This window comes from Schizosaccharomyces pombe (genome assembly GCF_000002945.2).
Source record: "Schizosaccharomyces pombe strain 972h- genome assembly, chromosome: I".
Taxonomy (NCBI): domain Eukaryota; kingdom Fungi; phylum Ascomycota; class Schizosaccharomycetes; order Schizosaccharomycetales; family Schizosaccharomycetaceae; genus Schizosaccharomyces; species Schizosaccharomyces pombe.
The window spans coordinates 1,649,420-1,663,665 of record NC_003424.3 but is presented as its reverse complement, the minus strand read 5'-3'; the positions used below and the strand labels follow the sequence as shown (position 1 = coordinate 1,663,665).

The 14,246-nt window shown below is 37.4% G+C and overlaps 6 protein-coding genes and 8 long non-coding RNA genes across 14 annotated transcripts, besides 1 other annotated feature; 5 read left to right on the top strand and 9 right to left on the bottom strand.

Moving 5' to 3' along the window:
• Positions 1-180: part of an LONG TERMINAL REPEAT that runs on past the window's edge.
• Positions 181-350: 170 nt separating this feature from the next.
• On the top strand, positions 351-5,350 carry msc1 (Swr1 complex histone demethylase subunit Msc1). Its single transcript, NM_001018864.3, has one exon. It carries the CDS (start codon positions 425-427, stop codon positions 5,189-5,191), a length of 4,767 nt encoding a protein of 1,588 aa, NP_593431.1. The 5' UTR covers positions 351-424; the 3' UTR covers positions 5,192-5,350.
• SPOM_SPNCRNA.2744 lies at positions 1,750-2,470 on the bottom strand. Its single transcript, NR_192112.1, has one exon. It is a non-coding gene; the product is annotated as a non-coding RNA (long non-coding RNA).
• Positions 2,975-3,350, bottom strand: SPOM_SPNCRNA.2743. Its single transcript, NR_192111.1, has one exon. It is a non-coding gene; the product is annotated as a non-coding RNA (long non-coding RNA).
• SPOM_SPNCRNA.2742 lies at positions 3,584-4,301 on the bottom strand. Its single transcript, NR_192110.1, has one exon. It is a non-coding gene; the product is annotated as a non-coding RNA (long non-coding RNA).
• Positions 4,580-4,890, bottom strand: SPOM_SPNCRNA.2741. The gene has a single exon (NR_192109.1). It is a non-coding gene; the product is annotated as a non-coding RNA (long non-coding RNA).
• On the bottom strand, positions 5,271-7,478 carry met11 (methylenetetrahydrofolate reductase Met11). The gene has a single exon (NM_001018863.3). It carries the CDS (start codon positions 7,425-7,427, stop codon positions 5,502-5,504), a length of 1,926 nt encoding a protein of 641 aa, NP_593430.1. The 5' UTR covers positions 7,428-7,478; the 3' UTR covers positions 5,271-5,501.
• Positions 5,784-7,534, top strand: SPOM_SPNCRNA.2740. The gene has a single exon (NR_192108.1). It is a non-coding gene; the product is annotated as a non-coding RNA (long non-coding RNA).
• A 71-nt stretch (positions 7,535-7,605) lies between these two features.
• SPOM_SPNCRNA.752 lies at positions 7,606-9,547 on the top strand. Its single transcript, NR_151125.1, has one exon. It is a non-coding gene; the product is annotated as a non-coding RNA (long non-coding RNA).
• ubx3 (UBX domain-containing protein Ubx3) lies at positions 7,836-9,601 on the bottom strand. The gene has a single exon (NM_001018862.3). It carries the CDS (start codon positions 9,380-9,382, stop codon positions 8,150-8,152), a length of 1,233 nt encoding a protein of 410 aa, NP_593429.1. The 5' UTR covers positions 9,383-9,601; the 3' UTR covers positions 7,836-8,149.
• Positions 9,602-9,710: 109 nt separating this feature from the next.
• Positions 9,711-10,147, bottom strand: SPOM_SPNCRNA.2739. The gene has a single exon (NR_192107.1). It is a non-coding gene; the product is annotated as a non-coding RNA (long non-coding RNA).
• On the top strand, positions 9,810-12,743 carry mrp17 (mitochondrial 37S ribosomal protein bS6m). The gene is made up of 3 exons (NM_001018861.3): positions 9,810-9,942; positions 10,060-10,310; positions 10,360-12,743. The coding sequence occupies exons 1-3, from the start codon at positions 9,877-9,879 to the stop codon at positions 10,376-10,378; spliced, it is 336 nt and encodes a 111-aa protein (NP_593428.2). The 5' UTR covers positions 9,810-9,876; the 3' UTR covers positions 10,379-12,743.
• On the bottom strand, positions 10,685-12,654 carry mug28 (RNA-binding protein Mug28, implicated in mRNA processing; the record flags this gene model as incomplete). The annotated part of the gene is made up of 4 exons (NM_001018860.1): positions 10,685-11,539; positions 11,590-12,277; positions 12,325-12,481; positions 12,525-12,654. The coding sequence occupies 4 exons, from the start codon at positions 12,652-12,654 to the stop codon at positions 10,685-10,687; spliced, it is 1,830 nt and encodes a 609-aa protein (NP_593427.1).
• A 129-nt stretch (positions 12,744-12,872) lies between the features above and the next one.
• On the top strand, positions 12,873-14,233 carry pls1 (phospholipid scramblase). The gene has a single exon (NM_001018859.3). It carries the CDS (start codon positions 12,909-12,911, stop codon positions 14,052-14,054), a length of 1,146 nt encoding a protein of 381 aa, NP_593426.1. The 5' UTR covers positions 12,873-12,908; the 3' UTR covers positions 14,055-14,233.
• On the bottom strand, positions 12,998-13,690 carry SPOM_SPNCRNA.2738. The gene has a single exon (NR_192106.1). It is a non-coding gene; the product is annotated as a non-coding RNA (long non-coding RNA).
• Positions 14,234-14,246: the final 13 nt, after the last annotated feature.

The following is a 14,246-nucleotide window of genomic DNA, read 5'->3' as shown; positions in this document are numbered from 1 at the left end:
TAATGACTCAATGAGTTCCTCAGTTCGGTTGAAGCTCTATTTATAATATTTCTAAATAGTTGTTAACAAACTGTATCCACTAATACAGACAGATAACCGTAATTATCAATGAACATATCTTAAAAAGATTCCAACACATGACCATATAGGGATACGCAACGTAGTGTAGTATTTTTTACAACTATCTTCAAATAACATTCTACACCACAACGCTAAGAAATTACTCGTATCAGAAATAAGAAAAGTTTAATACCAAATTCGTTATTGCCCCCCGATATTGAAATTACTGTGCCTCCCTGGGTTATCCTAGTCGTATCTTAAGTTCTGCCACCACCACTGAATCCTTCATTATAGAGACACAATTTTGGGATTTACCAGGGAGATAAAATTACCAACGCTGTAAATTGAATCACCTTGGTAAAGCATGCGGAAAAATTCATCTCATGAAAATCAGTCCTCGGAAAATATTATTGAATTTCCGTATGTTGACTTTGAGGAATTAAACGTTCATTCCAATATTTTTTCTGAGTTGGAACATGCTAAACCGTCAACACAACAACAACAACAACAACAAAATATCAGCAATGAGACCACTTCAACTGGTCCACGGATATGTATCTCTCGTGATGAATTTAAAGCAGTAAATTTGCTCACCAAAGAAGAAATAAATGTCAGGGTGACTCCTAAAAAGGAAGAATTTTCTCGTGGATTGGATTTTATCAGCGATTTATACGATCAAACCGCCAGGAAGTCTGGTGCCGTCCGTGTCATTCCTCCCGACAATTGGAAGTGTCCGCTGACCATTAACACAACTACCTTCAAGTTTCTCACTAGGAAAAATAATCCTTCTTCTATGTCTTTGGTCTCAAACTATCCCCTTGATGCCATCTCAAGTCAGCAAAAATTTCACGGTAACGATAAGACTTTAGAGAAAAATTCTGCAAAAGCCACTATCAACAAATCCAATTCCACCGCAGAAACTTCATCTACTGCCACAGTTGAACCTTATGATTCCAACGACTTGTATAGAATATTCGATCGACCCGATGCCGTCGTTTTGTCTTATATCTTTGTTCTTGGTAAAGCTGTCGATTTACTTCAAATTAAGCAGTGGCTTCAACTCTCTAAGCAAAAAAATCTCTTGGAGTTTGAATTTTGGTCCCAAGCTGCCCAACATTACAAGTTGGATGTTAATAGCCTGAGAAATGCATACAACTTGTATGCTGAAACCGGTGTCACTACTCGTACAGGCAATGATGGTGGTTCGCCGATTAATAGACCTGCTAAACGTGTGAAGCGTCAGAATCACATTCCAAAATGCAAGTTATGTGCCCAAGAAGGATCTTCTCTTGTCACTTGTTGCATTTGTCAATCAAATTATCATTATGCTTGTGTAGAGGCTCCATTTGCCCCCTTTTCTGATATTCATTATTGGACGTGTAATAGTTGCATTCCTTCATCTTTAAAAATTTTATGGAAAGAGGTTGATTATCATTGCATATCGTCTTTTCTTCAATCTAGTAATGAGCTTGCGTCTTCATTGAAAAAGCAGCTCCCTTCGTTCTTAGCTCAAACACCACTTACTCTTCCTTCAAACACAAAAACTCCTCCTGCATCTGCTAGACAATCTAGTCGAAGGACTAGGTCAACATCCGGAAAAGGTTTTGAAACCAAAATTTCCATAAATCTTGATTCCGACATCAAGCTTTTGAATACCCTATCCCCTTTAGAAACTTTTTTTTGGTGTTGCTCTTTTCCATCAACCGCTTCTACTTCCTCTCCATTTTCGTATTATCCAGAAAGCCTTCCGACTCCTTTGCTTGGACGCGCAGTGAATACTACTGCTTTCCCCACTTCTCGACAGAATGCCTATTATAATGATCCCTGGAATCTTTATTTTATACATTTTTCCAAATTATCTCCCTTACGTTTTACTCCTCCAGGTATATTGACGTCTACTATATCACTAGGTCAGCCTCTGACTTGTCAAGGCTGGCAACGCGATTCTATGTCTTTGTTTGGTATGCACTATCATCATTATGGAGCTCAACGAATATGGTATGTGATTCCAGAAGTGGATGGACCGAAGTATGAAAAATTATTGAATGATTTATCGCCATCCTTCATTCAAGAGAAGCCTGAAACATTGATTAAATCAAAAATATTGCTACCAATTAGTATGCTAATTTCAAATGGGATTCAAGTCTTGACCTTCGTACAGAATTCCAATGAATTTGTCATTACCTCGCCAAACACCTACTATACTGTTTTAGATACTGGATTCTCCTTATCTGAGTCCGTTCCTTTTGCAACGAAAGAATGGATACAAGACATGCACGCCGAGAACAGTTTTAATATGTACAAAAATCTCCATATTTCAGCTCCATTTTCTTTAGATCATATTTTGTTGGCCAATGCCACGCTTGATAAAACTGTTCATTCAGCGTATTGGTTAATGACATGTCTAAAAGACAGAGTTGACAGAGAGTTAACTTTAAGGAACGAATTTCGTAAACGGCACCCTTTACTCACTTGGATACCTACCCCTCTCGAGTCCTCTGTTATGGCATGCGCATTTTGTAAAACATTTGCGTATTTAGCTTCTATTGAAGAAAAAAATGGTACCAAAACTGCATGCCTTTCTCACAAAGATGAGTGTTTTCCGAATACCGATAGTGATCTAACTGTCCTTGTTCGATATGATGACAACGCTTTGCTTGCCGCTTACAGTAAAGTAGTTGAACGTGCACACAAAGCAGATACATGGCTAGAAAATTATAAAGAGGCTTTAGGCTCGGATAATTCACGGCCTTCACTGAAAGTATTAAAAACGTTACTCAACGAGGCGGAAACAATATGTTGTCCTTTGCAAGAAGTCTCTTTGGTTCGCAATCTTGTTAAGACTGCACAACAATGGCTTGACAAATTTGCTATTATTTTCAAAAAAAAATCTATGGTTAAGAAAGAAAAGCGGAAGCCAAAGCGGGGTTCTGCTACACATTCGCATCTAGAAAGTCCTTCGGAGGAAGTGGAAGATTTAAATTCTTCTAACATTAATGAAGCAGACTTGTTGATAAATTTGGTAGAAGAGGCCGAGCAGTTTACATTTGATTTCCCGGAAATGGCTGTTGCCTTTGAGAAAGCTGAAAGTTTGAAGATTTTCAGAGAAAAAGCTAACGCTATGAAGGAAAGAAGTTTGTCTTACGAGGAATGTTTGGCTATAGTAGAAGAAGGAGAGTCTCTCCAATTAAAAACTCCCGAATTACTTTACTTTAAGCAATATATGGAAAAAACTGAATGGATTGATTCATTCAATCAGATTTCCCAAAAAACAGATTCTACAATGGAAGAACTTGTTGAGCTTATAGAAAGAGGAGAGAAAATAGGATTAACCTCTGACAATGAAAATATGGCAACTGCTTTACTGTTGAAAGAAAAATCAGAAAACTGGATGAAACAGGTTGAAGGTCTCTTAAGTCAAGAAACATTGTCTACTTCTAAGCTTTTTCAGCTGAAATCTGAAGCCAATTCCATATGCATAAATCGGGGTTTATTGGAGCAACTTAACGAAGTTTTACAAAAATCGGAAAATTTTCATACTCAGCTTGTTTCTTTAATTAGTCGCGCTAGGGATCCTGATTATTATAGTAGACCGACTATTGAAGAAGCAAAAACAGTGCTAGCTGAGTCCGAAAATCTTACTAACAAGCCTGAGGAATATACTGTTGCTCAAAAATTACTGACACAAACATACGAGTGGGTTCGACGTGGAAAGAGATTGTTTGGGAAAGCTAATGCGCCTCTTGAAATATTTAATCAGCATCTGGAGTTTGTTGAGCAGAGAAACACAAATGCAATGGTTGATGAAGGATCGGATGCTCCTTTCCATGTAGGTAATGAATACTATGTAATTGCTGGTTCTGATCCGTCCGACTTTCATTACTGCTTTTGTAGACAGCCAGAGGCTGGGATGATGATTGAATGCGAGCTTTGTCATGAGTGGTATCATGCTAAATGCATGAAAATGTCGAAAAAGAAATTGCGAGCGGATGAAAAGTTTATTTGCCCCATTTGCGATTATCGTGTTGAGGTACCTCGCCATTCTCATAGACCACCATTGATAGAGTTACAGAAAATGGTTGATGACATACCCACCTTACCTTTTCAACCAATTGAAATTGAACTATTGAAAAGAGTCGTTAAACAAGCTGAAGAATTTAAGAATAAGATGCAGTCTGAAGTTTGTGATCCAACCCAATTAAGTGAAAAGGATGTGCCGTTGCTTCAATTTTATTTGCGAAAACTTGAAGGCTCTGAAATACTATTTACAGAAGAGTTAAACGTATTTCGACAAAAACTCCATGAGTTTATGCCAGTGGCTCCCCAACCTCCTCCCTTCATAGGTGAAAGTAGGTCAAATAGAAAACCACGTCCAACTAAGCGACAGCGTGAAATTATGGAACAAGTTGAAAGTGGTAAATTGACTTCAGCAGAAGGTGCCGCCGCTATTGCAGCAACTCAGACAAGGAATCAAAACAACTTTATTTCTAAACCTTTTAATGTTCATACCTTGAGCACTACTTTATCTCCATGGGCTATGAAAAGTTTGGCTCAGGCTGCCATCAGTCCTAATCCCATGCCTTCAGCTCACGATTTACTTCCGACTAGTAATCCTGCTGAGCTCTTTACAAACATTTCCCCCGAAATTAAAGAGTTATCTGTGGATTCTACTTCTACCCTCGGTGGCCTCAATTCTTCACATCTCGTTTCGGATCAAAATGCATCTGTTATTTGCTTGTGTCGACAACCGTTTGCTATTTCAGATGGTACAGTGCAATGTCACAATTGTTTAGAATGGTTTCATTACGAATGTGTTGGTTTATCATCCGATATTGTGAGCACTCTTTCAAATTATGCTTGCCCGGATTGCTGTTCCAAGGAAGGAAAGTTGTACCCATGGAACACACGTCCGAGATCAACACCATCTGTGTGGTTGTCACAAGCTTATTCTCCTAGCGTATTACAGGGTACAACAGAGAATGTGGCTTTTCTTAATAAAGCTTTTTCTGCTTCTGCTAATTTATTTGATGTATTGCCTGTCTCTAATACTCCTTCCCATTTTTCCAAAATGGACTACGTATTGGAAGACCGTAAACCTGATTTGTTTACTGAAACATACCTCAGCATGTGAGGAATGATAATGTGAATTGAAATACTTTACATTAGTCGTTTGCCCACTTAACATTTTCATATCTGCAAACTGCTTTAATTTTTGTATGTTTATGTGTATTTATTTAATGAAATTTATTATTTAATTAAAGCCTTTAAATAATATAATTATTTGAGACTATCCAAAACAAGTATTTGTTTGTATATACATAGCTGGCTAATACAAAAATGAGAGGGGTCAGACAATATAGTCAAATAGAGTTACAATAACGAAGGAATAAGAATGAAACATTTCAAATAGCATTAAAACGGTGAGAACACAGTTGTTATGATTAGAAGTCGATTTCTAAGACTTTCCATAACCCATTTTTATCCATAAAATCATGGTGAATGACGGTAACTAACCATCTGTCATTAATGCAATTTTCTAAAAGTTTTCGTGAAGGAGTATTCTTGGAGTACAAATTAGCCCACTCACCCCATACTTGAAATGATTCACTTAACCAAGCTTTAAAAGAAACTTCTGCTATAATGGTAGATTGAATGATTTCCCTACCGGGGTAAACACCCCATGTCACGGCGCTTGCACCATCTTTGGGAGCGTTTGTTAGGAATTCGCTTTTGTTATTTCCGGCGTAATAGGTAACCTGAGGATTGTCGTGCCATTTCGTAATAAAATCCTTCAAATCTTTACCGTTGACAAAACATTCAACAAACGCTTTTTGAAAGACTCTTCCTCCTTTGGGACCCCATCCAAAAACGGGATCAGCAGATGGAGCACCATTTACAGCTGGTTGACTTCCAACTGTCCACCAAGAATTACCATTTAGTTTTAAAAGATACTTCGCAATAGTTTTCGTTTCCACTTCAACAGGCTCATCAATCCATGGAATTGCTGATATGTCACTCATAATATGTTTCTGGAACAAAGAAGTGATATCAGATTCATCCACCGGATATCCCCAAAGTTTTAATGCTTCACTTGGAGGAAAGTGTAATGTTGGACCATAACCGTCAATTTCACCATATGCAGGGGAGCGTGGATCGCCAAAACGACCATTTGTAAAATCGTCCCAATTTGCTTGACGACCTAAAACTCCACTACCTTCAGAAACGGAGAACGGTGCTTCTTCGGTTAAATTGTCTTTGTGGCCAGATACACTACTTTGTTTAGAAGTTACGAAAAGATTCGACGATTTGTCGGCAACTGGTTGCTGAGAGGGAACAACTACTTGATTATGAAGTTCCGCGGGTTCATCAAGGCTAAGACGTTTGCGGGTTGTTCGAAGCAATTTCTCATCCTCCATCTCTGACTCAACCTGTTTCCAACGTTTGGTAAGCAAACCGCTGTTTTTAAGGATAAGAGCAACGGATCGTTCCAAATTCAGTGTGCAAAAATGAAATCCATGCACCCGGCCTTGCACATTGTCCATTATCTTTTTAATCATATCAACTATGTGCTCGACACCAATGTTTTTTATAGCTTCATCATCTGGTTTAGCTGCATTAAGGCGCTGCATTAAGGAAGAGGGAACACTGCAACCACAAAGACGAGTCATTCTTTTAAGACTTCCATAGGATTGAATAGGCATAATGGCGGGAATAATGGGAATATTTCGTAAAGCATTAGAGCTATGATTCCTAACAAAATTTTCAAATTTAATAAAAGCTTCGGGCTCGTAGAAGATTTGAGTAATTATGAAATCAGCGCCAGCTTCAACTTTTTCAATCAGGAAAGGAATGTCTCGTAACGGATCTTTAGACAGCTCCGGAACGTTGGAATCGACATGACCTTCAGGATAAGCAGCGACACCTATACAAAAGTAATCTCCATATTTTTCACGTATGTATCGTACTAAATCCACCGCGTGCTCAAACTCACTAACCTTTCCTTCCCAATGATCGCTATTTAAAGGCGGGTCACCTCGCAAGGCCAAGATGTTACGAATTCCATATTCCTTAGCAGTTTCGAGAGCCTTATCGATTATGGCTTTATCTACATTGGTACACGTCAAATGTAAACAAGCTGGGATTTTGTGATGCTGCTCTAGCATTTTGGCTAAATAAATTGAGACCTCCGCAGTAGAACCAGCTGTACCCCATGTTACACTAGAAAATAATGGCATCATGTTTCGCGACATTCTCGTTATACGACTAGAAAGATTTTCCAAACCGACTGTGGTTTTCGGTGGAAAATACTCAAATGAGTAGAATGCGTTTCCATTAGGAATTTTATCAATCAAATCAACAATCTTCATGATTGCTTAGGGATATCGAAGCAAAATTGAAGGTATTTGAGGTGTGCGCTTAGGAAATGCCCTCTTCGCGATAAGTTGAATCAAATCATGGATTCGATGTAGTAACGATTTCTTACAAATTTTGGTTAACATCACTATAAATACAATAACCCATAAATTAGTACTACACTAAACAATAGCAGACTTTGCTGCAATGCTTAACTGCTTGTGTCAAGGTTTACTGAACAGTAAAGACTAAACGTATTTGCGCAGAAAAGTTGGTTGATATTTCAAACTCCAACATTAATTATTGTTTGATGGGAATTACATTCATGAATAATAGTTTTTGTTTATGTATATCTTAGGTCAATTTGCTAATACTTAGTGCCACGTTGATAGCATATCATAGCATTTCTTTTAAAATCAATGTTTTCAAAAAGGTCCTTTGGTAACTACAGATGTTTATTAATAACCATAATAGTGATAACTTTTAATTCCGGTTTTCAACTATCTCTGAGCTACATATCCTGATATAACCAATAAAATACTCAAACTTGGAAATTGTTTTGATGATTTAATAGGACATCATTAAATAAATAAAAGGTTTCCTTTCAGAAATAGAAATCAGATTTCTGACAACCCGAAATATGCTTCCCATATTCAATAGCTCTCACATATGTTCATATAATAATCCACGGCTCTTATGTCAACTGGGGATCACTATTTTTCCTATTATTTTTAGACTACAGAGATTTTTGAACAAGTGAGGCATTTTTTAATGAAGCAGCTTCAACAGTGACAGACGGATCATCTTCGAGAGTCTTTGCGGGGAAAGGTACGGAAAGGATGAAGTTGCCTGGTGAAACGGCGCGTACAGCTTCATAGATATCATGAAGTGTATGCGAGAGATTGACAGTAAGGACAGTTCTTCCACCATTTGATAAGCGTACTTGAATTCTCGTGGTGGGTTTATTTTCGTCAATCTGTAAAGATGCATGCGGAGTTGTTGAATTGGGTTTGACATTTATAGGAACAGAGGAAGAAGTAGAAGTATCAGTGTAAAGACCACCTGGCATTTGAGACATTCGTGGTTGCATGTAGGTAGAACCGAGACGTTGTCCCTTGCCTGAAAAAGGTTTGAACGGCGCTACATAATCCTCATCCATCCGATGCTGAACTACAACATCAATTGGTTGATTCATAGATACTCCTAGAAGATGCAAAGGTGCTCGACCGCTATTTATATAACGCAACATTTCTTGATTAGCGGGATCGTCATATGTATAGATAGGACCATCGTCTACACTAAAACCATTTCGCCAAAAGTACAAAGTACGACGTAAAGGCTTTTCTGGTTGACTCTCAGTAGGAGGATTTTCACGCGGAGGACCTGACTGCGTTACAGGAGTGGTCGAACCAGAAGCCTCATTTTCTGTGCCTAATCGTTGTCCGACACTAGCCCAAGACGATGCAAGACTAGAAGGACCTGAATCTTGCTCATCTAAAGGAGATATTGTGTGTTGACGTGCCTTTTCGAGAATATCGCGCACCAACTGTTTCTTTGGATCAGGATCACCGTCTTCTACAGAAAGCCCACTCTTCTCACCACCAGTAAAGAGATGTGATTTCTCTTCTGCACTTTCATCATTTCCCTCTAAATCCCTAAGCGTGGCGAATTTTTTTGATGCAGTTCCTGACTTCATTCCTTGGCCTTGAGTATTTTGTTGTCTTTGCAACGGTCGAGGTGGTTGTTGATCACCACCACTGATTCCACTTGAGCTTCCAGTAACTTCAGGAACTTTCGATACATCACTGGAAGGTTGCAACCCATGGTCTTCTTCAGGAGGTATTACTTCATGTAAAAGTGCAGTAGCCAATTCATAATTCCAATTCGTGGACTCTAAAAAAAAACGGCCCTGACTAACGTCAATATTATTGCGATTGCAAAATTCCTTTAAGATATCTTCCCTATCCATTTTACTTCTGAAAAAAAGAGAAGAAAGATTTCAAGTTCTGTAGTGTTTTTTTTAGCTGTAGAACAAACAAGTAGAAATGTGAAGTCAATTGATGACTAAAACGTGTTTGACTCTTTCGATCAATCTTCTTTCAAAAAAAATCAAGATTTCTTTGATGATATACTGCTAATAGCTGTAAATATCCTTTGTTGGTAACTGCTTGTAGTTGGTAAATTTCACGTTCATCTAATAAAGAGAATCTTGCTAAATAAGTTAAGTAACAAATATACGACCCAAACGTTTCGTGTTTTTCTCCTTTACGTTTGCTTTATATTTACTTTAATGTTAATATATTCTTTTCTTTTTAGACTGTAATTTACGAAACAGAAGTTTTTAGTGCTTAACTCAAACCTCTTCTTTTCCTAGCGTACCGCCAAACCTCTCACTTACAGACGCTAGTAAAAAGGTCACACGATAACAAGCACTCTTGATAGTTTGAAAAGTATAGCAATATAATGGTTATGTATGAACTTTTTTGTATAACTAGGCCAGCTGCAAATGCAACACGCACTTCCTCACCAGTAAGTTAGCGGTAATACCTCGTTTTTGCTTTTTGAAGAACCACAAAGCGATAGTCATTATCTCATTACTTTCTAGATACTGTTTTACAATTTGAATTCATGAACTAATAAATTTAGACTCTGGCCATGAATATTGCCAAAAATTGTGGTCGAGCAATCCTGGATAACAAAGGTGTGGTCGTTGATGTTGAGTCCATGGGACTTAAGGAACTGGCTAAACCTATAAAAAAACTAAATCAATCTTACTCTTTTGGTCACTGGTGGTCTATGACCTTTTACAGTAACCCCACAGTTCAATCTGAGATACAGAGGATTCTGAGACTTGAACCTTCGGTTCTTCGCTATATGATCGTCAAAAAAGCAGATAAGTATGTTCTTTTTATAAACTATTTTATTATACTAATTCCTTTTGTGTAGATTGAGTGATTTAATGTAGAATGAGCGTATTCATATTTTGAGAAAATAAAAATATTCGCAGAGCTGTCCAATTATCTTTTATTATTCTTGTTTTTTTGGGGTTTTTTCTTCTTTTCTTCTTTTATAAAATAAACATACTTTTCCAGAGCTAAAATGTGAAATTTCAACCGTTGTTAACGACTCCTTGTGTTTCAACTTTTTCCGATCTTCTTTGTATAATACTATGTCCCTAAATTTCATGGGAGATAGATTAAAAAAAAGAACTGTTAAAATATTTAAACGACAGGTACTGATATTATGTCCTTTAGACATATCTTGCTTTTATTTATTGGTTTAATACAATGTTGGTTAAAGGCGATAGTGAAGTTTTGAATGTGGAGTGTTTTATGCCGAATTTATGGCTTGGGTTTAGGTTTTCGTTTGAAATCACCGCTTCACGTAGCTTAGCGGCACATGAATCTAAACGAGTTGGTAATGTTTGTCTAGGATCGCTATACCCGTGCTGCTGTATAGATTGTATTAGAGGTTGAGGCCATTCCTGATGATACTCTAAAATTTGTGGTTCAGTAGCCATTGGAATTGTTAGAGAGGGCGATGGAACAACTGGAGGGTAAGATTGGCTAAATATAGCACTCAGTCGCTTTTTGCGATCTTCTCTCTTTTCTGCATAATTCACGAATAATCTTTTCTTTCCGAATAACACTCCATTTAACGTGTTAATTGCTTGCACAGCTTCAAATGGATGACTGAAGGATACGAAACCATAGCCTTTGGATATTTCTGTACTGGGATACGACGCTAAAGTGCAAGATTTTATCCTTCCAAATTTCGAAAACAGTTCTTCTAATTGTTGTGTGTTTCCTACTATATTATCATCCAAGTTTTTAACAAATAAATTACAAGGATCAATTGTCGGTGTTGAGGTTGGTGTTGGCGTTACTGTCGTTTCATACGATGTTTGGAAAGAAGGGAATGAAATAAATGGATTTGGCAAAGCAGAAGTTTTGGCAATCACTGGAATTTCAAACGGCTGAGGCATTTCCATATTTGGGGGCAATAAATTTGTCATGGTTCCTTCTGGGTGATTTAACAAATTAGAGCAAAATCCCTGAACAGGTTGTTTTATAAAAAGTTGTAAAATGGATCCTTCATACGCAATGGCGTGAAATTTTTCAATGATCTAAATTAAAAGGTCAGTAATGCTATAGCAAAAAATAGCTTGCTTAATACCTCTATGCAACTTTCATAGGTGCTCACAGCCACTTCTGCGTAGTGAGTCATATCTTCATTTATGCTTTGATTGATGGCTACACCGAGAATGTGACCATGATTGCTAAACTCATTGTAAAGCTCGACTGGTGATACTTTCAACGGAAGGTTTAAAATCCCAATCACAAAAATAGAAGGGTTGTCGTACAAAAATTGGGGATTCTGTTCTAGAAGCATACCTGGCATCATTTGACAGGGTTCAAAAGCAGATTTTAGGTGTAAATGTTCCGTGTTATTTTCCTTATATGGCTCAATAAAAGTGTTAGAAATGGACGGTGTATTATTATCTTTGCAATTTGGCCTGATAGACAGATGCTTTGGCTCATTCTCCGTGAAATCTGAAACTAAGAGTGTTTGAACTGCTTTTGAGCTAAGTATACTAGTTCCTGTTGCTTCTGCAAATGCATTCTCTTTGTCGTGCACTTTTGGGGGGTTTGATTGAACTAAATTTGAGGTATTCATCGAATATTCCTTTTTGTCTTTGGTACTAACTCGAACCTCTGATACTGTCGGTCGTGTTTCCTTTGTATACTTTTCTATTTTTGAAAACCGAATTTTTGCTTTTTCATTATTCGAGTGATGAATTTGGTCAACTCCATTTTCCAACTTATTTTTGTATCTCTCCACGATATGCGTATACTCGACCTTCCTATAATTGTTGCTCTATTAGCGTTTATTATTTTAAAATCTACGTACAAAGTATTTCCTTGGAACGAACTCCCGTTTAAGGAGGCAATTGCGTTGTCAGCGCTACATTTGTTTTCAAATGTGATAAATGCAAATAAAGTTGGGGATTTAGAGTCAGTACTCTTATTCTTCTTTCTACTTAGCATGTGGAATTTTGAGAAATTACCTTAAACAGTTAGAGAAAAAATTGTTTATTCATATACGATTACCGAAAGGTTCAAACAGTTCATGAAGATCTGAGCTTTGGCACGTTGAAGGTAAATTCCCTACGTAAATGGAAATTTCACACTTCTTAGTGCTCCTTTTGTTCTTTTCTGAAAGTTTTTCAAGTGCAATCATTGTGATGTGTCTAGTTGGTAATTATAGAATTCGGAATTCTCAATGTAAACAAAAGTAAACAGGAAATTACCGCAATGTTAGCTGTTCATAAGCAATTTAATGTAGTATCCTATATTTCGTAAAGCTTTAAGGTAATCGCATAGTATGTGCTATTTTAAATTGTGAAACTTACTACACAGCCTTTATTACATATTTGTCTCAGCAACCCTCTGTGGTATAGGTGAACCACAAACTAATTTTAATTTCTCAAACCTATGCTTGAAATTCTATGGGCTAACATTACTCCAATTCAAACCTTTGTCTCCAGTAATCATTTAACTATGCTTTATGGGCTCAAACGGTTTGGATGTCGCCTTTATCATCATAGCAAATCTACACGATACATTGACGCTACAGCGAAAGTAGTCTCTCAAGAGCCTGCTGCCATTAGCAGTACTGGAGCTATTCCATTAAATTCTCCAGCGGCCCCTTTATTATCACAAGATGTTCTTATAGTAGAGAGGCAACTTGAAATGATGAATGTTTTTCTTGGTTATGAACAGGCTAACCGCTATGTAATTCTTAACCAACAAGGTCAGCATCTTGGATACATTGCAGAACAGGGTGCCTCATCCATATTATCAAGTTTATCAAGACAATTTTTCCACACACATCGTGCGTTTAAGGCAGATGTAATGGACAGTAACGGCCAGTTGGTGTTACAACTCAATCGACCATTTTCTTGGATAAACTCCCGGTTACAAATTCATTCTATTGATTACAGTAAGTTCTCGTCTACTTTAGTTGGCGAAGTCCTTCAAAAATGGCATTTATGGCGCCGTCGCTATGAATTGTTCCTTGCGAAGCGTTCTATGTTTGAACAGTTTGCCAAAATTGATGAGCGAGTGCTAAGTTGGGAGTTTCTGTTGCGAAACGAGCAGGATCGCATCCTAGGTAGTGTTTCACGGAATTTCATGGGGCTTCCTCGTGAATTTTTTACTGATACTGGTAATTACGTTCTTCGATTTACCTCTACGAGTGCAGCCAATGGTTCTGTAAATGAAAATCAATTGCTTCAAGCTGCTCATGGAATCGCTAATGATGTTTGTGCACGTGATATGAGTTTAGAAGAAAGGGCAGTTATGCTAGGCAGTGCTGTCACTATTGATTTTGATTATTTTAGCCGTATTCATGGTGGCCCAGCACTGGGACTGAATATTCCGTTTATGTTTGGAGGTTCTTCCTCCAACCACGATTATCCAGCTGAAGACCTGTCTGCTCAGGAAATTTTAAAAAACGACCAGGAAACTACGCCTTCCACCAATGATTCTTCATCTGAAACGAAGTCTCCTTTTTTGTCTGATGCAGACTTGGATCAGCAAGATTTTTGGGATATTTTTGACCGTGACGGGGATGATTGATTGTTCAACTGATTATTATTTATTTATTAACGATATATCCAAAAAGATACTTTTTCTCCTTAAAAAGTTAAATCTGATTAGTCATTACTATTACTGTTTTTATTATTATTATTATTATTACTATCCCTTCTAGTCATTATTTTGTTTTTCTCATAATTTACAACTACTGACTATATCACTGAATTTATTTCT